The following is a 26,064-nucleotide window of genomic DNA, read 5'->3' on the forward strand; positions in this document are numbered from 1 at the left end:
TAAAATATATCCAAGATTGGTCCTGGGATTTATTCAGGGTTGTCTGAGTTTAAATCAGCTTTAAAAGCAAGACAGTTAAAGGGATGCAAAAACTTTTCATGTCAACATTCTTAATTTCATTTAAAGCTTTTTAAACTTGATATTGATTTAGCTTAACTCCAAATCAAATTAGTGTTCAGACAGGAGCCTTGACCTATTTAACTAACATATTTTTAAATAATATCTCCCATCTCACAGCTGCAACTCTGAATACGGAAAAGACCAAAAGGCAAAGCAACTTGAAGGGCCATCTACCTTACCAGTAGTGGCTAAGGGTTTCTGCCTTGATCCCAGTAAATGGAGTCAAGCACTGAATTTTTAAGAAGTTTCAATATTACCAGAAATATTCATTTTTCTAGAACAACCTCTTCAAAATACAACCCAGTGAAGAAAATCTACGAACAGGATGTTTTTAGCTGCATATTACACTACAGAGAAGGAGCCAAATGTTCCCCTGTCACTCAGCCCACTGCTAAAGATGTAAATTCCTCTTTCCCCAAGGTGGCAAGGCTTGTAAGAAGTGAGAATATCTTTTATCAGGCCAGCTGATACTGGGAAAAAAACAGATATGCTTTTGGGCAGAAGCCCCTTCTTCAAGTCTGAAATAGCAGTAACAGTCTTAAAAGTGAAACCTCGTAGAGAACTATGCTAACAAATACAATTAGATTATGTAACCAGCTAGACAGTCTGAGAAAAAAAGGTCATTGATATCTGTGGAGCAAAGGAAGGGATAGCAGGGGAGGAGGAGATAACACACTAGCTCTTCTGGCATATACAGAGAGAGCGATGAGTAATTTACTGCCTGCGGAGGTGTGAGGGACAGGGAATTGTATCCTATGTCTCAATATCACTATCAGCTCCATGATTCTTAGCGTTCATTATGCATTTTAGGTCTCACAATGTCTTTTGAAGGTATTTTATCAATCTCCCCCATGAATCAGGGTTCAAGGGAGGACTATATTTATTCCCAACTGTAACAAGCTGTTGCAGAAAAATATGTGGACAGGGAAAAAAAGTCACCTAAAATATTATTTTCTTTACTATCCTTCTGCTTTCATCTCAATCCCTGATTGCTGGGCCTCTCCCTAATCACTGGAAAAATAAGAGAAAACGTACCTGATTTTCTTTCCTGCCCCAATCAATCCTTCAGCAGGCATAGGAATGGTGCCTCTGAGCATACCCTACTCATTTTATCCGAAGAGCAATAAAGGAGGAGTCTCACAGCTTCTTAATTCTTTGTCCGTTAAAAGATACAATTTGCCTGGAGAAGGCACAAGTCTCAGCATGACGAATACATGTAATGCCCATAACTACAAGGTATCAGGAGCTATTGTATGTCCTGGCTCATCAGGAGAGGGGGAACGCAGCCAGAATTGCAATACTCATTACAGATGATGGAGATCATGGGGAGATACTCTGCAGGTGAGAAGGCAACAGCTGGAAACAGGTCAGGACAGCCGATACAGTACATACATTATCAGGCTGTTAATAGTGTGAACACAGCTGATGACACAGTGCCATGAAACACCCCCGGCTGCTGTGGGAGATACAGACCAGCACTTCCTAAAAATGCCTGGGAAAGGCTTAAAGCATTTCTCCTTGAACAGCGAACTCGCGTCAAGAGTAGGAATGAGATTCATGCCCAGATAATGAAAGATCAGCAAGAGGAAAAAGGCTACTGCTGCTGCACAGATTTGCAAGTCAAAGCACACGGAGCCCTGCTACACTGATAAACCATCTTCACCTCTCTATGCCTGGCTTTAGACATTGCATAAACAGGGTTTCTCCTAACTTCAGCAACTGGGAGTGCTGAACCTGTCTTTTTCAGTGTTTATGTTGCTTACAGATTTATGCAAAACAAATGGTGCATTCTGACAATTTGCTGGGTTCCTTATAGGACTACTTGCAATTTCCTCCCTCTCCCCAGCGTACAGATACAACTGTCCTTTAGGGATGGTTCTATTTACATGTGCAGGAAAGTGATTTATGCTAGCAGCAAACTTCCCGTCCGCCAAAAGATGCTGGCTACTTAAATGACTCTAATGGTTTAATTGTAGGGTCGGCACTTAAAACAGGCCGGCTTCTCTGCAAGGGAATTCCTTTGTTCTCTAGCTGCCTACGCGTGACAGCACTTGGAGGGGGGAATGCAGAGAGTCTTCTTCAGTGCCAGGATGGAAAATAAATCGAGTTTCCCTGAAACTCCCTGACGCCCTTCCTTCCGCCGCGCCGCCGAGCCCCGCGCACCCCGCTCCTGCGGACTCCATCTCGGAAAGCCCCCGGCTCCACACAGCAGCAGTGCTGGCAGGAGCAGCCCCGGAGGCTCCGCTCGTCTCCCCTCCCCCCGCCCAACGGCCGGCGCCGCGTCGCGCGCCCGCCGCGGGGAGGATGTGCGTGCGGGCGACGTCACAGCGTCGGGCGCGCGGAGGCGCGCCGCGGCTGATGACGCGGCGGGGACGTGCCCGCTATATGAGCTCCGCGAGGCGCTGACTCGGCCCTTTCCGCCTCGCTCCCGCCCGCTCTCGGGTCGCTGCGCAGAGACCAGCGCCGCCGCCGCTCCCGCCGCCCAGCGCCGCCACCATGATCATCTACCGGGACTGCATCAGCCGTAAGTGCGGGGGCACGGTTTGGCGGGGGGAGAGGGGCGGCACGGGGCGGGGGAGGGGAGAGGGGGGGAGCAGCCCGCCGGGGCCTGGGCCCGGCTGCCGGGGCCTGGCGGTGCCGCGCATGTGCAGTGGGGCTGCCGCGGGCGGGGGGGTGGAGCGGAGCGCCCGGAGCGGGGCGTTGGGGCCCGGGGCGCTGGAGGCCGGAAGACCCGGGCCCGGAGCGCGGCGCGGGGGCGGCGGGCGGCGGCGGTGGCTGACGCGGCGGCGCCCGGCTGTGTTGTCCCCGCAGAGGACGAGATGTTCTCGGACATCTACAAGATCCGGGAGGTGGCGAACGGCCTGTGCCTGGAAGTGGAGGGGAAGGTGAGCGCCCGGCGCGGGGTGGCGGGGAGGGCGGGGGGAGCGGCGTGCCCCGTGCTCGGGGCTGCGGTCAGACCCCTCTCGCTTCGCTGTGGCTCTGGCGTCGTGCCCTGCTGTCAGGTCACAGATGCGTAAGAGCAGTCGTGTGAAGGTTTGTGCAGAGCCTTTAAGTTTTTTGATGTCTCTAATCTAGATGGTCACCAGGACAGAGGGTCAAATTGATGACTCTCTAATTGGTGGCAATGCCTCTGCTGAAGGTCCTGAGGGAGATGGAACAGAAGCCACGGTCATAACTGGTGTTGATATAGTAATAAACCACCACCTGCAGGAAACCAGCTTTACAAAAGAATCGTACAAGAAGTACATCAAGGACTACATGAAAGCGTAAGTGCCAGTAGGTTGGGTTTTTTCTTCCTTTAAACCAGGTTGCAAAATCTTTAGCTTGTCAAGATTTTAAAAACATCTACTAGGAATAAAGTTCACCAATGCTGTTAGTTCTGAGGCAAGTGCCAAACTGGCTGTGAACTTCAGGAATGTCTTAATACTTGGCAAAACTGGAGCAGTAAAGAATTGATACTGGGATATCTAAGTTTATCTTGGCTGAATTACAGTACAGGACTTAGTCATGTGCTTCGGCTGTTATTTGTAACCTGGCTGTTGTCTTTCTGATTCCTTGATGCCAAACCCTTGGAGTGGCAACAAAAGTTTCCAGAAACTTGCCTAATTTGATGCTAGGTTAATGTGTATGAATGGATCTTTTGGCTAATTCAAAGTACAATTTCTAGTGCTCACCTTTCATTTAGAGTGAGGTGAAGATACCTTCTCTGTGACCCTGATGATGACCTCTTGCTGCTGCGGAAATGGCTTGCTAACATCTATCTAGCACTAATCTAAACGTAAAATGAGCCTAATGCAAGTGGCAGAGACTGATCTGCTAATTCTCTAGCAAGGCAAAGTTAAAAATTTGGTGGCTCTTAGAGGAACGAGGGAAGCATAGCCACACTGAACAATTTCTCTGCTAGTGACTTCATTTCTGGTATGAAGCGATGCTGCACAGTGAAGTTAACAGGCTAGAAGATGTTTTCAAAGAAAAATTTGTTTTTTCTTTTCCTAGAATCAAAGCCAGACTTGAGGAACATAAGCCAGAGAGAGTAAAGCCTTTCATGACAGGGGCTGCAGAACAAATCAAACACATCCTTGCTAACTTCAAAAACTACCAGGTAAAGAAACTTAATGTTCACTTACAGCAGTATTGCAGTGATATGAGTTGAAATTGGATTAGTTGCTGAGCTAGCTTGTTGACTTTTGAGGGCTCCTGTCATAAGGACATGTAATGTACTCTTAGAGTATCAGAGCCCTGAGAGATAGGGAGGAGAAATACTGAATGGCTTAGACGTATTTGAATCTGCAGTTAGCTTTCAACACTGCTTCCGTTTGTAGTTATCAGCATTTAGGAAATGTGGAGTTATAAAGACTTGACAAGCAGGTTGCTTAGGCCCCTGCTCTGTCTTAGTCTGCTGTTTACAGTAATTGTGGTAATGTTATTTGGTGCTGAAATGGACTTGAGGCTACAAATTGCAGAAGGCAAAATCCCTGCAGCTGGTCAGGGAGACTCCTACGCTGAACTTGGAGGTGTAGTAGCTTCTGTGTATGATGGGTACTGTCTCCTGAAATAGCTCCTTGAATATCTCAGTAACATGTTTCTTTGAAGTTCTTTGTAGGTGAGAACATGAATCCAGATGGTATGGTGGCTCTTCTGGATTTCCGTGAGGATGGCGTGACCCCATATATGATTTTCTTTAAGGATGGCTTAGAAATAGAGAAATGTGTAAGTACTGACCTAAATCAAATAAATGTGCTTAACTGCGTGGCTAGCTTTTTCAACTCATCACTTGTTCTGCTATGTTCCTGTTAAAATTTAAAAGTAGTTACCAGTTTAAAAACTTAGTTTATGCAAGTACAGCCTAATTGCTGCTGTATATTATGCTAAGTGGCTGAAACTTCCCTTCTGTACTACAGAATCATATTAAAGGGGGACATATTTTCACTGCAGTGGTTCACAGTGACTTAATAGCTAAGGAATGCAGGAAGAGCTGCCTTGGTGAGATGTGTGTAATTGGTAATGGTTTTAAGCTGTTAGTTTAAGGACAATGTCCTCTGAAATGGAGTACTTCTACTTTGGATTCCTCTTGTGTAGGTTAATTATGGAGCACCTTAAATGATGATGTTCCATCCTCTTTCACTTAATCTGATGGCCTTATTTTGTTATGCAACAACTGTCTGTTTAAATATTGCCCTGAATTTGAGAACATGGTGATACTTGACTGAGTACTTAACCTTATTCTATCTGGAAGCTCCAACTGTCTGAGCTCAGGCAGCTCTTGTGGTCTGCTTTCTCTTAATTATTCTGGATTTGAATGTGGTTGTAATGAAACAGTATTCAGATCTTGAATACTCTTTCGTATTTTGCCTTATTTTGAGAGCTGCATGATTCATTGGTGATCCCACACTGCTAGCCAGTCTCGCCTTGCCCAGTTATTGCAGACTTATGAAGCCTGTTTATAGCCGGCTAAACTTATCTGTAAAGCCTCTTATAAGCTTTTTGGTATGCAAGTCATCTAAAGATGAACCAACTTCTACTTTGACACAATAAGCCAGTAGAGGAACAATTTTACTGGCAGAAATAGACATACCAGCTCCTGCAGCCTGACTTAAGTGTGATGTCTGTCATGGTCCCTAGAACAGACAGTAACCTGGAAGCACTTCCTCTGAGCAGAGGCTTGTGTGCATCTCATACTTGGGCAGACCTTTTGGATATGTAAGATAACTGCATTTACTTTTGGATGGGTTAAAAGATTAGCAGCAGGCCATTCCAGTGGAAAAAACTGCTACAGCTTCTTAATACCTCTCAGAAGAGGCAGCACATATGTCATAAGCTTTAATACCTGTTTAGGACATGCTCTTATTCAAGAGGAAATCTGAAACTTGCTGTGTCAAGCAAGAAGGATGTGAATGAGCATTCTGTCTGGCTTGATCAAAGGCTGATGTTAGTTGTTCTGCATGGTCATAAAAGTGCTCAGCATCCTCTGATAGACCATGAGCAATTTTCCTGTTGCTCTCTGGTTTGCACTGAGATGCAAAAATAACTTCCTTGCACTTTCTGCCTGCCTGACTGTGTGGCAGCTCAGATTGAATTAGGGAACATGCAAATAAGTTACAGAAGCTTACCATGATTGTCGTGACCTCCAACTAACAATTGCTACTCTTGTTACAGTAACGAATCAAACAGTATGATTTTTGGATCACCTGTCTTCATAGCTGGCTGCTGTTTCTTCTTCATCAGCACAACACCAGGACTCAGCAATGTCTAACAACTGGACTGATGTCATCTTGAGCTTTATTCACTTATTTTGACCCTGATTTGGAGTGGAGGCATTGTTTTAAAAAGAAAACAAAACCAAACATCTGTCATGTAGGCTGTCTAAAATAAAACTCATTTAAACCCATTCTAGGTGATGCCTCTTGGTCTAGTGTGTTTCTTAAGGTGACTTTACAGGACAGGTTGCAGCAAGATCTTTGTCCAAGGATCTGATACTGTTAATAGTATAGCCTGGTCCTAGGTCACTACAACTTGACTGTCTTCAGATAGACTTCACGCAGTTTCTACTTGTGGCATTGGAGTGCAAGAGCAGGCTGAGGTGAATAAGGCAAAGCTCCAAGAAATGTCGTCATAATGAAGTGGACCTTCTTCATCTCTCACGATTGTACAGAGACTTCTCTCTCTGGAAGAGACACCAAAATTAATAAAAAAAACAAAATGGAATATGCACTATTCAAGCTGAGTGCTGGCTGAGCTTCTTTATCAGACAAGGATATTTGAGTCTGTCCTCAGTTATAGTATGACTTCATCAATCATCCTACCTTAATCTTGGAGCAAGAGTCCAACACCAGCACTCTGCCTCTGAGCACAGGTAGTGGGAACATGGTGGGGGGAATTACTAGGTTTTCCCCCACTTACACCACTTAGCCTGGCTGTGGTACTAGTTCCTTTTGTATTTGGCAGGTATTCAGGAGTGGATTAAATAGGCCTCATTCAAGTTATGGGATTGAATTTCTTTCCTTGCCCTCTCTTCAGGGAGAGAAATGGCTGAAGAGCATAGAGCTCTCCTGAGATTATTAGTTATATAGAAGGGGTATGTCTGGATTTAAGATTACCGGAATATTTATAACTTGCTGTTCCTGCTGTGTTCCCCACCGAGCAATGCATCTATTTGACAGACCTGGAGCAAATGTCCATTGCTTTTCTGGTTCTTACAGAGATGCAACAGTAATGGGTTCCTTGCGCTTTCTACCTGTCTGGTCTTGTGGCAGCCTGGATTGAATAAAGGAATACAAATGCTTTTGTATAGCCCAAATTAGGAAAAGGAGGGTTTATGCTGCTGCTGCTGCTGCTTGACAATAAGATTCTGCCTGCCTGCCCAGAGCAAAACTAGGCTTATTTAAGGGGCATTGCCTTAGACTGGAAGTCATGATCTATTATTTCCTACTACAGTGGTAGTGCTATAGGAGATGTAGCTATCTAAAAAGGGAGGGCATGACCCACTCATTAGCTGTTGATATATGAGGCCTCAAGCCTTGAACTTTAGTGGATTTTTAATTTAGCATCTTGTCTGGCTTGTATCAGGCTTTTGCGCTGCTGGAGGGTTGAGGTCGAGGTAGGTTGCTGTAGGGGTAAGATAGACCGGAGGCAGCAGGCTGGGGGGAGTGAGATACTGTCTGTGGAGGTGGGAGCAGAGTGTGCTCAGAACAGTTATCATCTCTGAGGTTACCATCTGTTTAAACACACCCTATTTTAGTTATGTGAGAACTTCATTTACATATGTATTTCCTTTAGCTTTCACAAGAAAGGGTCTTGAGCCAGCTGTACTTCTGGCTGTGATACTATTTTGGTGTAACCTTCTGTGCAATGCGGATGAAAGCTTACCCCATCCGGAAGCAGCTGAAAGGCAGCGAGGAGGCATGTTCAAAGTCCGGATAAATTCACTGTGAGCCAGTTCTTGGTTCTCTTGCAGAGGGTTGGTTTAACCAGGCGGGGTGATGAGGATGTTGTCCTACCCTTCCCATTGCACCTCAGTTAAAAACTGTTAGCTTTAAGGATGGAGAGACTTAAGCACTTGCTTAGTTTGTGAGACTCTTGCTTCTCACCAGAGTAAGTTAGTGGGGGGCAGAGCAGTGTTTGCGTAGCTGTGTGGCCCCTGAGTTAGCTGCGCAGTGCCAAGTGTCCTGCAGCTAATACTGCTGGCTCCCATTTCCAGTGAGTCAAAGTGCTTAAAACTCAGCAGAGCTGGGAAGCGGGACTGAAAGCAGCTTGCCTCCCCCCCACCCGGCTGCTTGTCTGGTTTTACTGGGGCTATGGACCTTAGGCAAGGCTTGAGGCATGAGCCTGGAGCAAATGAGTGTGGCAGCTCTGTACAAATGGAGAGGGGCTGCTTTGACAAGCAGGTGCTTAAGAGCATGATGAAAGCAGCCTTGCTACCAGGTTAAATGGCTTACAGGAACCTGTGTGCCATCTTGTCTATTTGCACTTCAGTCTCACTGGAATATTTAATTGATATATAAACATGCCTAACAAGCAGGTTAAAAGCTCTTGTGAATCTCGTATGCTCTTGTGCATGGCAGGGCATCTGATGAAAGTCTTTTAGCTAGGATAACCTGTTTTGGTTAGAGCCTCTTGTGGGAAAGTGTTTGCCTCTCCAGCAGGCTGTGAGAAGTGGTTTTCCTCTTGGCTGCACCATACTTGCCAAAAATGCAAGGCTGGCTGCAGTCTCTCGGGGAAAAGGGCAAGTTTTGCTGTTCTGTGGTGTCAAGGCTGCAAGTCTCGAGGGAGGACAGGTTAAATGACTCTGACAGCAGTAAGGCAGTGGTCTCACTTAGCTGCTCTGCCCCTTAATGGAAGGCAAGGGAAAATCAGGTTGCCGTTCCTGGAGTTAAATAGAAGAGTCACTACAGGCTTTTAAGTGGGAGAGCTGTTGTCAATAAATGCACTTATAAACTGTCCATGACACTAGCTGAGTTAGCAATCTGTACAGCCAGGTATCCCAGTCCTTCCTCTGGCTCCTCACTCTCCGTTTCTCCAGTGTGGCCCTCTTTTCCGGTCCCTTTTCTTCATATCATGCAGCTGTTTCTGGGGCAAAGAGGCTGAAATGATTTGGTAAGGGGAGAGTTTATACCAGCGTAGCACCGCAGCTTTGGAGTTACTGAACTGATAAAAATCCTCAGTCATAACAAATTACCCTGGTGTTACTTAAATATAGGTCGAACTGAAGGACAGCTTAAAAACACACCCTTGTCTTGTTTTAAAACATGTGCTTGTTGGGCCTGTATCTCGCATTCCTGGGCAGATACTTTCGGTGGCTAGAAGGGCTCTGGTGCTGGGAAAGGATTCAAGTAGCTTTTCTCCTGAGTGTCGAAGAGCGGGTTAAGTGGCCAGTGAAAATCTCCTCTGCTTTCGACGGCTCAGGTTTCCGGCCCCGCGCACTGGCGGGGCTGGAAGACCGCTCGCGCCCCTCTTGCTTTCGGTCGTGCACCAGCCGAAAGGCAGCTGGCTGCAGGGGAGGGAAGGCGGGTTGGTAAGGGAAAAAAAAAAAGGGAAGGAAAAAAAAGAAGTCCTCCCTTTTTTTGTCTCGTACTTTTCGTGCTTGTGCGTGTGATGCACCAGGGCCGTAGGAAGAAACGGCTTTGGTGGGCGCAGGTCCTGCTTGGCCTCTTTTCGGCCGTTCGGCAACCTTACATCTCCGCTGCCGCCTCGGTGCCTATTTTTCTGAACAGTTTTGCTGCTCCAGCTGTGTCTTCCTCACCGTGGCTCAGCCCTCTGCAAATCCACCCTTTTCCGCCCTTTTAAAGCTCTCCTCTCTAGCCGTGGCCATCGGGGCCGAGTGGTTTGGCGGGCTAAAAGCCAAGTGCTAGTGGAAAATCCCGCCTGCTGTAGGCCAGCGGACGGGCTATTAAAACCCTCGTGCGACAGCAGCTGTTTCTTGCTCCTCTGCCAGCCTGCTTGGAGGAGAAGGCGCTCAGGCTCGCAGCTGTTTCTGTAACGGGAGGAACATTTGGCATGCTGGCGAGAAAAGCTGATGGGGCCATAAAAGCCAGATGCCCCCATCAGCCCCTTTAGGTACCCGGCTGTGCGAGCTCGAGTGCAGCAGATTTTTTTTTTTTTCCGTGTGGCTTAGGTCTAGGCCAGGCAGGACTTATCATAAGCCTAGGACATGGTTGTTGCCAGAGAAGGAAAATTAGAATTTTTTTTTTAAAGGGGAGGAAAAATAAAAAAGCCACAACTTGCTCCCCTCCCATTAGTAAGTCCCTGATAGTTGAGTTGCATCAGGCTGGCTCATTGCAGTTCTGGCACTGTTTTTAATGCTAGCTGTCTAGGGAGGTTGCTTTGATTAAATAGCAATAATATCATCTGCATCAAGACTCCTCAGCTTTCTTGCATTGCTATTGATCACTTTTAGGGCAGGTAAGAGGCCCCCCTGCCATTAACCTCCCCGTGCACTTCGGCTCTGCAGCCAGTTCCCCTGGGACGTGTCTGCAATTGTAAACCGGGATGTTTAATCCTCCACCAGGCAGCAAATAAATCTCCACGTCGCCACTAGCCCGCAGCAGGAGAGCGGCAGTTAAACCCTACGTTAATTTAGCTCGGAGATAAATGTCGCAGTAGGAGGGAAAAAAAAAAAAACAGCCAAGCCTTGGACATCTTTGTCATGAAATGGCCCAAAATCCATTGCCGGGAGCAGAAACTTGCTGAATCGCGGTGCCTGCTCTGGCAGGTTCATTTTCCCTTGCTCTCCCGTCGGCAGACTGACAAACCTCCTGCGAAGTCGCTGCTCTTGCTTAGCCGGCTCCCGCGGCGAGAGCTGCGCGGGGGCCGCAGCCGCCTGCTCCCCCACCGGGGAGCTGCAGCTCCAAGGCCACGGCCGGTCGCCCTGGCGGGTGTTGGAGGCCCTGGCCAGGGGATGCTCGTGTATCGCAGGCCAATCGCTTCAGAAAAGACCTCGAGGAGGAAATCTCCAGGGTCGCTGCTGGCCGGTGGCGTTCGGAGGGGTCAGGAGAGCCCCTCCGCCGCCTCCCCCCAGCGGCCCTGGCAGCCCTCTCTGTCTGCAGCCACAAATAGCCTCTTCCCAGGGCTATTCCTGGCCGGGACATGGGGTAAGGCTCTCCAGGAATCCACACTTGGGTTTATATGAGCCTCTCTGGAAAAAAAAAAAAAAAAAAAAAGACCTTAAATTAGACCCGTGAAGCCCAAGGCACAGCGGGCTTCGCAGGTCGGGAACGAGCCCAGCAGCAGGACGCAGTGCTGCTGTCACCAGCTGCCTGGGAAGCAGCGGTAACACCCGAAAGACGTGCCACTGGGGACCAACTCCAAACAGAGCAAGGCTTCGGTGCCTCTCTCTGCTACCTGCTTTCCTCACCTTTGAAGCAAAAGGGGCCTGATTTTAAAAAAGCCCTTTTTTTTTAAGCATAATTCCTACACAAATGTGGATTTTGTCCAGGTCAGGAATGCATTTCCCAGGACTTAGGCTAAAACTCAAACCAAGCGCGAGGCCTCTGGAATTATTTTATTTCAATAGGGTGGTTCCCTGTCACATGCTGCAAAGGCAGAAAACCATGCAGGATTTACGTTTTTTTTGGTTTAACTGCAAATGATCTCTCCCTCTGGCTCGGGATGGGTTGCAGGACGCCACCCTCGGCGTTTGTCCGCCCCGCAGGAAAGAAAGCCCCACCGAAACGTCAGCCCCGCGCCAGAGGAAGCCCCGCGCGGACCGGGGTGACGCGCTGCCAGAGCGGCCGGAGGCTGGGACGCTCCCATGGGGTGGTGTGGCCAGACACCAGACCGCCCGCAGTTAGGGGTTTGGTGGGGGCCGAACGGGACGAAGAGCAGCATTGTGGGGCGTCAAGAGCCTGTATGTGACTAACCGGTTCGAAGGTTTTCTTTTCCGCGTGGCTGTTCGAGTCGTCCCTTGCTCATCCCACGGTACCGACACCGCTGCCGGCACAGACCCGCGGCGCTCAGCTGGCTCGGCACGGGGTCTCCTCCCAGGACCCTGCGGGTTTTTGGTGCTGCCGTTAGGACCAACGCAACGGCTCACTCGCATGAAGAAATACTCACCTCTCCCCCTGAACAACAGCATCACAGGATCAGCCAGGAGAAATTTTAACAGGCAGCGCACCCAGTCTCAGCTTACTCCTCCCCTCATGGAAATCAAACGCATTTCCAGGCAGGAGCTGCTGAACAAGTCGGCAGATCTCCGCCAGGGCCCCATTTCATCCATGCTAGGTGTTTAAGGACACTACCTGCACTGCAGCTGTCTGGGCTGGCTGGTTCTCCAAAGGCCACCGGTGGAGCCACCTGCCCAGCGCTCGGCTCGCAGGGGCTCCAGCCTTTTCCTGTGCTGCCGCTATGCGCAGTACGGCCCCAGTGCTCGGTCCCGCTCCGTTCATTTTATCCTAGCTCAGAGAGGTGTTGCCTAGCAGCGATTTGGCAGAGGCCCAGCTGGCTTGGAGAAAGGATTCGCTCTTGCTTCTTTTGTCACTTTAAATCAACTCTTTTCCCCTGCCTGCTCCTTCGATGTTGGGTACGGGATTAGCTCATTGCCTTGCAGTTGCTGAAAGCATCGTTAAAGTTGCGAGGGAAGCAGATCGTTATGTTTCCTGAAGCTGACCTGCCCTAGCGAAGCAGAGCTGAGGCTGCCCTGCCCGGTTTTGTGTCCGAACTCCCCACGAGACGGTGGTGATGCACAGGGAGCCCCTTGCTCAAGGCACTGCCGGGTTCTGCGCTGCTCTGCAGCGGGCAAGCACCGCTCACCGCGGCCTCCCTCATGCTCGGGCTTGCCCGCTTCCCTACTCAAATCCCATTCCAAGGAATGTGCTTCGGCTTCAGAGGTCAAACTTTTATAATGGGTTACAGGTGAAAAGGAATGGCAGTTCACTTCCCTTTGTGACTGAAAGCCAGATATCGCAATTTCCCCTCGCTCCTATTTATTTGCCTCCGATTGCAAACACAGCAGCTGCAAAAGCAGAAGCAGCTGCAAGTCCCTATCTGACACGTTCAAAATCAGAAAGCGCCTCTCTCAGCAAGCTGGGCTCATCCAAAGGATGTATTTTGGCTTTTAGGACCAGTATGATCAGTACCAAGCTTGTGCTAGGGTTTGTTGAACTGGGATGGAGAACAGGGTGGCTCCAAGTTCAGCTGAGGGTGCTTAGCTTGCTCATCACATGAGATCTAAGCATGGTTAGTTGAAATGATGTTGAATATCATCTGCATTCATCCTTGTCCAAGTGGGACAAGGATGTTCAATCCTTGTCCAAGTGGGATGGACATCTGCTAATAACAGCATCTTCTCACGAAAGCCAGGCCTGCTCCAGATGTGCTGTTAGGTCATGGGAGTGAGAAACGCAGCAGGTTGCACCCAAGCAAGGGGCAGAGCAAGCCTCCAGGTGAGTCTGGAGAAATGCTCAGCTCCATGAACGCATCAGCGAGCAAAACAGTTTGTTAGGAGTCAATAAATAGTGAGTAACGAAAATGCCATCTCAGCGACAGGCACATGCGAGCGTGGGCGGCCACAACTGACACACGCGAGAGGCATGTTCGGCTGGAGCCAGCTCCAGGCAGCTGGTAAAGACAAGACGTGGCTGACTCAAAGCATGGCAGGGAGCGCCTGCTGGGGCCAACACAGCGCGTGAGCGTGGCTCCCGCTCCAAACGACGACGCTCACCTTTTTGTGTCAAAACCTCGGTGTCAGACGTGCGGTTCTCACAGATGTGGGACTTGCTCCCGGCCTGCTGCTAATAGTCACGTGTTGCTGCCTAGGTGCAAAACAAAAGCAATCACTTTTTTGTTCAAAAAAGACAAGAATTTTCGGGTCAGCCTCTTTCTGCTTGGTACTTTCTGCCCCTTTCCTCACGCTGCGTTTCTCCAGCCTGTCTTGCCGTCAGGCTGCGAGACATCAGGGGTGTTTCCATGTGGCAACGCTGAGGAGGAGACAGCGGAGAAAGGCTGATGTTCAGACCCATGAGTCCACCAGGTCTGTAAGAGAAGAGAAGGGAAGGGAGCGAAGCAGCACTGGGACCACCTTGCAGAGGACATTTAGGCTTTTTCAGGTTCAAATCCACCCAGCCCCTTCCCACTTAGCAGTGCCATCTCCAGGCACTTCTCTTTTCAGCTGCTTGCAGCCCATTGGCATGAGGGATCTCTGCACTGGTGTAGCCGGGCATTTACAACAGCAAAACTATTTTGGTGCAAAATCCTTCATCAGTGGCAAATTCCTGTATTAAAGCTGCCTAAAACAATTAGCCCCATTCCCCTGGGGAGAGACTGCTTGCTGATCTAATGCCAGCATTAAAATGGGATATCACTTTTTGACACCTCCCCACTCCCAGGCTGCGTTGCAGAGTGCGGCTGCTAACATTTCAGGGATGCCTAGTGCACGTTTCTGTGCGTGCAGTCCCCGTGCCTGCAACACCATCCTGAACAGCGGGAATCCCCGGTGCTACCCCACCTTGAATCACACTGCAGCGAAGAGCTCCCCTCGCTCCTCACATCTGCTACTGCACAGATCGCTCGCAGTCACCGTGCATAAAATTTCTGATGACTCAAAGAACTGCTCGATAGGGAGAAGTAACATGAGAGAGCAGACGCACTTTTAATTTTAACGGCATTTACTTCAACTAGCACCTATGGGACCTGCTCGTGGATCAGTGTTTTGACTGCTAATATTAAAGAACATCTGCACTAGCAAAGGGTTGGGCAGCGAGCAGAGACAACAGCACATGGGAAGACCAGCAGGGAATGTCTTCATCACTGCTGTGAGTTCACAGTCTAAATCAATCAAATTGCGGGGGCCGGGGAATCAGAAATGAACGCCTACAAGCCTCCTCATCCTCTCTCTCAGCAGATGGTAATCCTGTTAATAGCCCTTGCAGTAGGTCCCCTTGCAGAACAAGTGGAGCAGAACTAGGGATTTTTGCTGGTTATTATGTGCTGGATCCAAACGAAGTTGCTCCGAACGCTATATATTTATCGCAGTCTAGCCTGAAGTTGGGCCAGTTCCCCGGTACCTTGAGTTATAGCAGAAGGGAGAATTCAGGGCCAAAAGCAGTGCATCCACCCCGCTGCTTCTGTCTCCAGGGCAATGTGTGCTGCAAGACACAGCTGCTCGGCTGCAGGCTGGTGACGAAGTGCCATCAGCACGGCCTGGGTCCCGGCGATACAAGGGAGAGTCTTTCATCACACAGGTCGGCACCTCTGCGGGCTGCTTGTGCTCTGCTCTCAAGCCATGTGGATTTTGTGCCTCTCTTGGGACTAGAATTCCCGTTGCACACTAACAAGCTAGAAAGCCTTCAAAATCATGCTGGAAGCAGGAAAGAAGTGTTTAATGAGCTGTCTGGCTTCCAGACTGTGCACTGGATATCGTCTTCTAGTTCATGCTGGCCTAAAGTTTCATAGTTGTTTTTTGAAATGGAGTTTCCTCATTGTCCTGCTTCTCATTTTATCTTGAAAACCGGCAGTGTTACTTGAAGAGAAGCCTGCAAGTAAAACAAGGTGCCTTGACTTTCCTTAATCTTTTTGTTCCTTGTTGGTTGAAAACTCTACTGCTAGTTTACTTCTAGCACTCTCCATATTTTTAATGATGCCCATAAAAATTAATTTTATGTAAAATAAAAACCAATATGCTCTATACCCTTAATATTTCCTTAATATTAAGGAAAGACTATTTACTCTGTCCAAAGACACTCTGCAGGTCAATGAAACACCTACTTTTACTTAGATATTTATCGCATTTCATGATATTTTGACTAATTATGCCCCTCTCAACTGAAGACAAGTTGTGAAACAGTGAACTCAGATAAAAACAAAAAGTATATCCAAAAAACTTTCCTGCTAGGTTAATCCTGCTAGCTTTAAGCCCACTAAAGGTAATTAATTTTTCCCCTCTAAAATGGTGCTGTTGTTTTTAACCTGTGACCGTGAATCACAGCATTGCTAAAGCAAGAATTGCACAGCGTTCCCCTGCACAGTTTTATCTGGCCACCTGAGGAGCAACACAAACGAGAACCCAAACCGGAATTTCTAGGCATCTTAGCTGCTCAAACATGGCACCAACGCAGCAGCGGAGCCCACCTCACTAAAAGGAAGAGTCTCAGCCTACGATGCTCGAGACACAAGTCTCTGGAGGGCTTGAACAGCACGGGAAAGACAGCAACGCGTGCAGGCTCTGGCTCTGGCGGGGGAGCACATAATGTACCGCAGCTAAAAAAGGACGCCGACTTCCTGGGTTCCTTTCAGCATCCTCAAATATCTCCCACAGCAGTTACTGGATACTGCTAGCAGAATCTGAGGAGACAGGAGTAAATGGCAATATTTATGAAAGCACATGCAAACCCATGGCACATGGTCTGCTTTCTGAAAAGACTCCGTAGTCCATCTACTACAGATTTGACAGCTCAGGTCTTAGAAAGTTGGGAACCAGCTGGAAGCACGTGGGTACACAGATACTTACCCGAGCAATTCCAAATAACCGAGCTGAGCAAAGTGAAAATGTGTGACTTATGCACAAAGGGGTCAGAGCTGTTTTACCAACCTTCTAAGGCATTCAGTTCCCCTCCTATGCTTTTATTGCTTCAAAGTGTACCCAAAATTGAATGTTTGCTTTGAAAATACACCAATTATTTTATTACTGTGTGCATAAGTGATGCACACGTCTGAGACACATGAGAGAATGTGACAGTCATGCTATAAAATCTCATTTTCTATTTTGCTTACCGGTTTACTGGAGTGATGGGTCTTTCCTCACTCTGTTTTCCTTGCTCATTTTTTAGCCAAAACTTTAGGAAATATAATGAAGCCATCTTGTTCCATCTCCTCCCCCCCTCCTCCCCCAAAGGATGATGAATACATAACCCTTGTAAAGCGCATTTCAAAAATGGGGAAAAAGAGACATGGATACATTAAGCAATCTTCTGCAAAACACATGGAAACCCAATGGCAAAGCCAGGGATAAAAACAAAGTTTTAAAAAGAGTTTCATACCTACACTATCTAAATCATAACATATTTTCAGTCAATAACATAGATCATTACTTGGTACAAATTAAAATACCGCTTTTATTGATATGCTTAAACATAAAACATCAGTAACATTTTAAAAAACAGACAAAAGATAAATCTGTTCCTTGATGTACCTAATAGGCAGACAATTCATTTTTTTCCTCAGTAATCACGTGGAAGAGAGTGTATTCTTCACTGACCTATGTGTCAAACAGCCTTTGCTTTTGGGTTTCTTTTTTTTTTTTTTGTGTTCATTTGTTCCCATGAAGTCTGAGGACTGCAATGAGCACCATGGCTGTGGCTATTTTTCCTAAAGCCTGACCTGCAAAGGAGCATAATGTCCGTGACTCCCAAGCAATGTACACAGGACTGTGCATCTTTGCAGCCTTCCAGCCTGACCCCTTAAAGGTCACAGCAGGAGCGAGTGTATAAACTTGGTACTACTGGAATGCAAACCCACAAAGTTATGGCTTCCTCTAGGACATGTTTTCCTTCAGAGTCATCAAGGCTTAGAAAAACCACAAAGCTATTAATAAAAAAGTAAAATCAGAACTCAAAAGATCTCTAATAAAGATAAACTAATAGCTGTTTATTCTATAAATATTTTTTGTCCAAAGACAAACACTTATAGAAACTTACAAGAAATATTCCTTTGAAAAAAATGAAGCTAAGGAAAATTACAAAGTATCAGTTGTTTTAATTTAAATTTAATCTTGTAGAATTGAGCTGCGCTCAGTCCTGTCTGTAAACCCACAACGGTTTCCTCAGTGCAATCACTCTAATCTGTAGTTCTCTTTTGCTTCATAAACAGTTTTGTTAATCGCTCTTATCTTCTCCTTGATAATGTCTGTATTCTGGCTTCAGCTCCCATGTGTTTTTGTGGGTCCCCTTAACGTTGTAGATGCCTATTTCTCTTAAAATTTCTTTCAAGTATATCTGAAAGGAAACAAAATTTCAAATTATAAAGACAGGCGATTACCATAGATCTTACTTATAACCTGATGCCACAAGATCTGCCAAATCACATTTACTTTGCTAATAAAAACAGCAATGAAATAACCTGACAGACAGCAATAACACGTTTCTTTATACGGTTGAACTGCACTAACTTCTGACACGCTACATCATTAGTTGTGTGATAATTACTATCTGCTTACATTTTAAATGAACACATGACAGATTTTAAATCCCCAGACGACGATACAGATTAAAGGAGAACTGGTTTAACAGTCGAGCTGTGGGCTAAGAGGGGAACGCCCAAGTCCCGGACCCAAGAGCCTGTGCGCTAGCCACAGGCACAGTCCTGCCGGGGCACCAAGAGACACGTCCTGGAGCAAGAGATGCTCCAAGGGTCACCAAAAAATAGCCCCTAACTCCTCTGCGAGGGTGATTCGGGGCAGGGCATTACAGACCTGCAGCAGCAACACCTACTGGTAAGTTAGCAAGCGATATTCTACAGCACTGCCCTAAAATTGGGGCTCTTGAAAAATCAAAAGGCTGAGATACGCCCAACAAACCCAAAGTGTTAGACACACAGTTGGTCTAAAAATCTGTGTACTGTTTTGTTTCTTAGCAAACTACAAAGGAGTGGGGGTGCTGATATGTTTGCTGTTCACTCCTGCGATAGACACTTAACTATGCAGATGGCAATTATATGTGCGCAGAGTTGCTGGAGGTGGTTGTAAGCTGTCTCAGCCACCACAGCCCCCCGGACAGGCTGCTGGCTCACACTGCATGGGCGGATATGCAGTTAAAACCAACACTATCCCTTCTAAGCCACAGATTATAAAATCTTATTTTTAAGGTCCTTAAAATGATCTTGGCTTTTCTCATCTCAGATTGTATTTTGCCTGCACGCATCTTCATTTGTAATGGTTTCCAGTGACCTTCAGTGCGAAATTCATATAGCCAGTTTTAACATTGTCACTTTATGTTTTTGTAAAACCTCAGGGTTATCTCAAAGACCTTCTTCGTCCTGCTGGAATTTCATCACTTGAGCTAACACCTCTCGGCTTTTCAGTAGAGGGGCCAGCTGACTTTGGACTTTCTGCGCTCTGAAATTCACTGTCTTATTCTGATCCCAGCCTGTTGGTTTTCAGGCTGATTTGCAATGCTTTAAGCTTTTTATTATTGCCTTGTTTTTAAAGGAATGGTGAGTAGGTGCCAGAGAATTTTCTAATATATTCATATATTAAGGCCAGTAAAGAGAAAAAAGAAAAAAAAAAGGCATGATAACCAGTAGTATAACCTTTGACACAAGACAGCCCACAAATATCACTCTTTATAATAAACACCAGTAATTTGTTTTTTTTTTTTAAAGAATCATTTTCCTGTTTGTTTGTTTAAATATTAATCAGTATGGTCTTCAGTGGATTGCCATGGCAACCACACACCACAGTTTGAGAATCTCCACATTAAATTTATAATTGCTTTAGTTTGGACAATTTAATCCTTTTTGGACTGGAATTACTGGAACCTTTGTATTTTCTATATCTACAATTACACTAAATGATATTATCAACTTAGCCCAACTCATAAAAAAGCAGTTATTTGTTGATGACATAGCATAATAAAAGGGCTGATTGCCCAACCTCTTCTTTACACTCTTCTCACTCTTCACCAAATAAAAAAGTTGGGAAATAAATAAAATTATACTAGAGTATGTTTTCAGTCAGTAAAAAAAAACTCATTTAAAGAAACTGATAGCTACTCTAGTTACCCTAGTCTTGATATACCATTTAGACTGGTGTAGTAAAACAACTCTTAAAAATCTACCCCACGTCAGTGAGAGCTATTTAAAAGATCACTTCATCTTTCGAGTAAGAAAAATCAGTACAGCAGACTGCATATTCAGACTGTTTTTTTTTGTCTCTTCTCTCAATTCTTCAATTAAAGTGGCCGTGCACTGGAGCAGAGCACGAGAAGCAGGCTGTTCATTTTGCACCACAGGGATGACTCTTCATGCCTTCGACAGGAACCCCAGCAGGTGGCAGCAAGAGATCAGTCTAGATCTTCTAATACACCTTACTGAATCTGATCTAATGTAGAGCTGCTGTCATGTTTGACATCAGACAGGCTAGTCAGAGAGCCAAGACAAATGTACTCACTGAAACAGCAATTGGTGTGCAAACATCTTTGTACAGCGATAAGGCTATTGCACAGCACGCTTGTAAAGAGGTGAGCAAGGCAGGCAGAAAAGCTGTGTATGCATATGAGTATGTGCATATACTTGTACACGCACGGCTTTGTTTGCAACCCTTGTGCATGCATGCAAGACAGCTTTCCACAGTGCCACTGACAGACACTTCAAAATATGTCAGAGTGCATGAAGAAACATATTCAGATTCAAGGTTAAATTCTGCTCTTGACCACAAGCACAGATTCATGAGAATTCAAAAAAGAAAAAAAACAAAACCCAAACCCAAAATACCAAAAGCAGCTGAGTCCCATTAAGCACATCCACATGCAGCCACCGGGCTGGGTGGCTTAATCGACATCCTGGGAGCAGGTCACAAAGTGCGACGATACGAAGGATCCAGGCTGAGCATAACCCTTGGGGCTGCCGCGGTGCGCAGCTCCCAGCAGCACTGCTGCTACGTGGTGGCAGTACCGGTGGGTGGCATTTTCCACTAGGCAGTTCCCACCTCTAGCTGCTTGCTCAGGCCTCCAAGACACCCACACTGGTAAAAGGGAGCTACTTTTAACTGAACCCAGTTCTCAGGCCCTGTTGTTGGACAGCTCGGACTTCCAAGAGTGCAAATTCAACAGAATAACAAAACTGAACAAAACCGCCCCAAACCGAAGAGCGACGTAGTGTCTCTGCCCCCAGCAAGGGCAGGTGAAGGTGGCCGCAGGACTGCAAGCTGAAGCACCTGCGGACGGGGAACATACTTGCGTTTGCCATCCCTGCTCCAGGGAGGGAACGAGGCACCGTCGTGCTCCACTGGAGCAACTGCCCTGTCACATTAGACTATACTTTTACACACGGACATGCAAACGAGTGGAGCTACTAGTCCAGTTTACAACAGGAACACCTATAAACCTTAATACTACAAGCAAGGGTGTTTTTTTTCATTTTTTTGTCTGTAATGTCACCATAAGTGATCAGAGGCCAAGACTTTGGGGTAAGATTTTGGGGAGAATTTTTGAAGGACATGCTTGAGGGTGTTAAGCTTAACAATACACTTAGAGTCCACTTTAAAGACTGATATTGAGACGATTACAAAGATATGTCAGTTAATTCACTGCAGCGTTGCAAGAAACAGAATATATATATTTTATATATATGTATATATACATGCTAGGACAAAGAAAGATGTGTGGGCAACAGATAATGTTTTGAAGAGCATCTTAAAGTATACTGCTCAGTCTGATACTATATCATCTTTCTATCAACAGAAACTGCTCATTTCCACTTTCTTCACAGATGCCAAATACTGCATTTTGGACTCTGGTGAATGCTAAACGGGGATCCACAATCTCATCTGGGAAAGGGATTCTGTAATGTTTATAAACATATAATTGTAACACAGAAATTAATCTGTGGATAATCTGTTGGTATATTTAAGACACCCTCTGCTCTCTTACACCTTTCCTTATTTTTTTATATAAAAAGTGAAATGTTGTTATAGAATTAGGGGATAAAAAATTCTTGAAAAGCTGCAACAGAAGTTATCTTCCAAGTCCTGAGATCCATTTTGAAACTCTGGGGGAGGGAATCCAAACAGCACCACATTTAGGATAACCCACTAGCTAAAGCTTAAATATAAGGAAAAACTGCAGACAGTCTACACTATTTTGAAAAGATATAGTTCAAATTAGACCACTGGTTCCATTCTTCATAAATATTTGATTGCTCACATAAAAAGCGTATTCTGTTCTGAGTCCAAATCTAGAATTTCTGCAATGATTTCTATGCAGCACTCAGCATTTACCTCTGGGTAGGTGACAACAGGTTTGCCTACTACCACAATTGGTTATTTTTTGTTAAAAGCATACAAAACCCAGTTTCCCTTAATATGGCAGTTGCTTGTACTCAGAACAGACTTACTTTGCGATTCCAGGATCTCAAAAGAAAGATGTCAGTACCCTCCTGTGTAACCTTTAATATATTCTGTAGCAAGGATTCCATTTACTATTTACATTTACCATTATGCAAGAGAAATGCCTTCATTTATCTGTTACTTCACTAACCAAGATTTTGATTCCTTTAGAAAGTGCATTTTAAATATTATTAGCCAGTGGTGTAAGCATCTAGAACTTCATTATAATGGGAGCTGAAGAGACAGCAGCAGTAAAATTTTTTTTCTCAATTCTGAAAATAACCTCAACACTTAGAAATTCAGAGGAGAAATTACATACCCAGAAAATCTTAGACACTATGACAGAAAATAAAGCAGTGAACACTTCAGCAGAGATTAATTAACAGCCAACCCTTTACAGCATTGGGAAAACATGCCTATTCAACCTGTTGGCATTTTAATTTTTTTTTATGAGGTATAGCAGCTCTGTGAACAATAATGTCACAGGGGGCATTAGGAACAGATACTTTATTTTCAGAAAAGAAAAAAGTTCCACACCAGAGGTTAAAGTCTGCAGCATCAGGAAAACTGGCTACACTGCAGGAAACTACAGCTAATATTTTTTAAATGGAAATGAATTCCATTAGCAGCTCCCTGGAGAAGTTTTTAAAGGGAACCCAGTTGGGAAATTATGGTAGGTTTAGATGAGTGGTAGATGATGTACTGAAAGACAATTTTAAATTTACCACCATATTGGCTGTCAAGTGAACAAAGAAAGACGTCAGGAAGAGGATTTAGTTCATTTATCTTCTCCGAATATCTGGTTATGAGGAAACTAGAAGGGCATAAACACCTATGGCAAAAATCCATCTGTGAATTAGCAAGGAGTCAGTACTTTCACGCACAGTTCGAGACTGAGACTGCACAGTCCACTCAGGGGGAAAGGATTTAACAGTCTGATAAATCTCAGGAGCCCTCAGATAAATAAGAGCATATGGGCTGTCATCTAGACACTGCCTAAGCAGACGGTGAGGGACCAGTGTAAGGACCAGCGCAGCCACAGAGCCCTTCTAGCTGCTGACTGTGAAACTTCGGGATTTTTAGCCATGGCTAGAGAGACTCAAATGAGAAACAGAGATGCAAAGATATTGCCCAAATATAACCTGATGTTGGGTCAAATTGGTATACAATTTCTTTTTATTAGTCTGAATTACTATAGTGGCTGAAAATAATGGTTAGGTTTGCTAAGATGAAAGTACATAAAATAGATCCACTATGCTATGGGCAAAGTACAGTTATTCAGGAGCATATCATGAAAACAGCAGCGAGTATATAGATTTGGTATAGACATTTATCATAAATGTAATAAAAGTATTCATGCGAGGCATTTTGTAAACACAGAAGACAAAATTACCCTATACCGTCCAATCCTTAAGGCAGTGACTAAGACAAAAAATTTGATTCATTTTGTCCAACTTTTGGTGCTAAAGAAGAAACTTGTGTCAGAAGCACAGTTTTTCCAGGCTCCTTTGAGTCAATACAGAAAGACAGGTATATCCAAGAGGCAAATCACAACACAGGAGGAGAAGATCTTTTTTTCCCTCTGATGGCTAAAGTGGGAGTTGAGGGTGATAATATTTCTAGCTGGGGGCCCTCAGTTATGTTAGATGGGATATATCTGCACCTACTCACATTCAAAGTGATCAGGATAGTGACTGTAACACCTATCTTCTATAAAAAAAATCCTGGAATTTTCTTGCCACTCTCTCCATATGTTCCTCCTATTCCTTCTTCCTCCTCAGCTTCCACGTCCTACAAGCCTTCCCTGCCACACAGTTAAGGAGCTGACTCATTAGATAAATAAATGAAATAAAAGAAATGAATACATTATTTGACAGTTTATGCTAAAGTACTACAGCAAAGTAGACCTACAGGTATCTGAATTGGGTAACATCTTTGTGCAGCTTCTCAATGAATGGATTGTGCATTTTATATTATCCAAATTCTCTGATATAGATCCACTTCATCCATAATATGAATTTGGACAAAACTGGTGTTTCCATTTTTTCCTGTTATTTCCAAAGGAATTAGTGTTTCTATAATCCAGCTGTCACTGTTCCTTCATCTGCCTCCCTTCTACTTTGAAATTGTTGGTTAATTTAAACTCAAACATAATTAAGTTCCTTTAAATTTCCTGAAAACCACAGCTGTGCTGCGGATAGATATCAAAGTCAGTAGTGGAAAAATCAAAAGTGTCAAAGATACCAACACCACAGAAGAAAACAAGCAAAACCAGCTTTAATAAATGCTGTTCAACAGAAGCCAGCTGACCGATAACCACAATGTGAGTTTCATGCAGGATAGCAGGAGCATGGGAAGGGGGCTGGGAGATGAAGGTGGGTAAGGTTTAGGGAATGTAAATCTTTGGAAAACAGGCTCTGCTACTCCTACAAAATAAGCTGTTTATAAAAAAAAAAAAAAAAGAAAAAAAAATAACACTGATTCTACAAACTCTGAATTTTTCTGTGTTAGAACTTCATCTCCTACAGGTGCACATTTGTGATAAAGCAAGCAGACAGAAGGAGACAAAGACATTGGCAGTAAGGTTTCCTGACCTGCCGCCCCATCTCTGCTCAAGGATTACAGCTGTTGCAGCTGCATTTGGTTGGCAAGCAACAGTCACCCACTTCATGTGTCACTGCCTTCCCCCGCTGCTGCCTGGTCTGTTCAAGGAAAGCTTGAACAGGGAGAGAAGGGAAAGAACTGGGAAATAAGGGTTCACAATAAAGGGCCTGGCAAATACTGCAGGATAACAGAACCATCATGTGAGCGTAGGTGTTCATGCTTTTTCCAGTTCATGTATCAATACAGTGTTTAAAAACAAAACAACACAACTCCCAAACATCAGATTCCAAAACTTCCACTCTAAAAATCCATCTATCTATAAAGGAAATCAATTGATCTGGGGGGTCTTGGCATGATGCCTGAGCTCCTGGCATGGATAATGTGTGCATTTAATACCAATTCTATGAAATCTGAGACAACACCACAATTTTCTAGACCCACAGACAAGAATAATCCCTCTTGCTACTCAAGGTAAAGGTCAGAGGCTGGATGAAGGTCTGACCCGCCTATTTAAGTACCCTGTTGATGACAGCAAGAGAACTAGGTTATTACTTCAGTAAGGACAGGAGTAACATCGGAAACATCAGAGCATTAGAGAATTTGATTTCTAATATTAAACAGAACCCAAATGAGAAAAAGACCTTTTAAGTTACTTGAACCCATTCTGGCAAATAATAGCAAGCTCATTGCAATGTTTGGTATCCTACATAGTTCTCCAAAAGTGAACTGTAAAACGTGATGATTTCCCTTTGTTGTAACATTTAGAGATCTGTTTCAAAGGCATGTGCTATATATTAAACTATTTGCTATATATGGAAAATATACACAATAGTAACTACTGAAAATATTTATATTACAAGACTACTAGTACATACCACCGGCTGTTTGGTTATGTCCACCAGGTCTTTGATGTTGTAATACTGATGTTTCTCAAAGGCTGAAAAAAGCATGTCCAACACTTGCTGTTTATCAGCTCGAGCCCGTTTTCCATCTTCTTTCTTTTTCTTTTCATATTCAATCTATCAATTAGATACAAAACACATTTAATAGACATTCACATGTAACACTGGATAATTCTCAGTGCTGAACATTAAGACATAAAAAAACTATTTAATAAAACATTATTCAATGACTCAGTGCTTTTCATCATTTTTTTTGGAGCACTCAAATGCTCTTTTATAAACATAAACTAAGCATTTTGTCCTCAGCACAATAAGCTTTTCAGATAAGTGAATATCTCTGCTTTAACCAGTAAAAAAAACAGAAACAGAGCCTACAAAATGTGCCCAAATCTAAAGAGAGAATTGACAACA

At 45.0% G+C, this 26,064-nt stretch overlaps 2 protein-coding genes and 2 non-coding genes across 5 annotated transcripts in view; 3 read left to right on the forward strand and 1 right to left on the reverse strand.

Annotated features, from left to right (window-relative positions):
- The first annotated feature begins 2,516 nt into the window (after positions 1-2,516).
- Positions 2,517-6,508, forward strand: TPT1 (tumor protein, translationally-controlled 1). Its single transcript, XM_067292335.1, has 6 exons — positions 2,517-2,644; positions 2,932-3,005; positions 3,196-3,386; positions 4,117-4,222; positions 4,714-4,830; positions 6,277-6,508. Exons 1-6 carry the CDS (start codon positions 2,617-2,619, stop codon positions 6,277-6,279), a joined length of 519 nt encoding a protein of 172 aa, XP_067148436.1. The 5' UTR covers positions 2,517-2,616; the 3' UTR covers positions 6,280-6,508.
- LOC136991197 (small nucleolar RNA SNORA31) lies at positions 6,080-6,211 on the forward strand. Its single transcript, XR_010883241.1, has one exon. It is a non-coding gene; the product is annotated as a small nucleolar RNA SNORA31 (small nucleolar RNA).
- A 755-nt stretch (positions 6,509-7,263) lies between the features above and the next one.
- LOC136991198 (small nucleolar RNA SNORA31) lies at positions 7,264-7,399 on the forward strand. Its single transcript, XR_010883242.1, has one exon. It is a non-coding gene; the product is annotated as a small nucleolar RNA SNORA31 (small nucleolar RNA).
- A 9,735-nt stretch (positions 7,400-17,134) lies between these two features.
- The window catches only part of GTF2F2 (general transcription factor IIF subunit 2), a 94,072-nt gene continuing 85,142 nt past the window's right edge, over positions 17,135-26,064 (reverse strand). For both annotated transcript variants that reach the window (XM_067292346.1, XM_067292340.1), the window contains 2 exons: positions 25,627-25,770; positions 17,135-18,041 (listed from right to left, as the gene is read on the reverse strand). In XM_067292346.1, the coding sequence (XP_067148447.1) occupies positions 17,922-18,041; positions 25,627-25,770 (264 nt within the window). In that variant the 3' untranslated portion in view covers positions 17,135-17,921. The remainder of the gene's footprint in view (positions 18,042-25,626; positions 25,771-26,064) is intronic.

Source organism: Apteryx mantelli, chromosome 1, assembly GCF_036417845.1.
Source record: "Apteryx mantelli isolate bAptMan1 chromosome 1, bAptMan1.hap1, whole genome shotgun sequence".
Lineage (NCBI taxonomy): Eukaryota > Metazoa > Chordata > Aves > Apterygiformes > Apterygidae > Apteryx > Apteryx mantelli.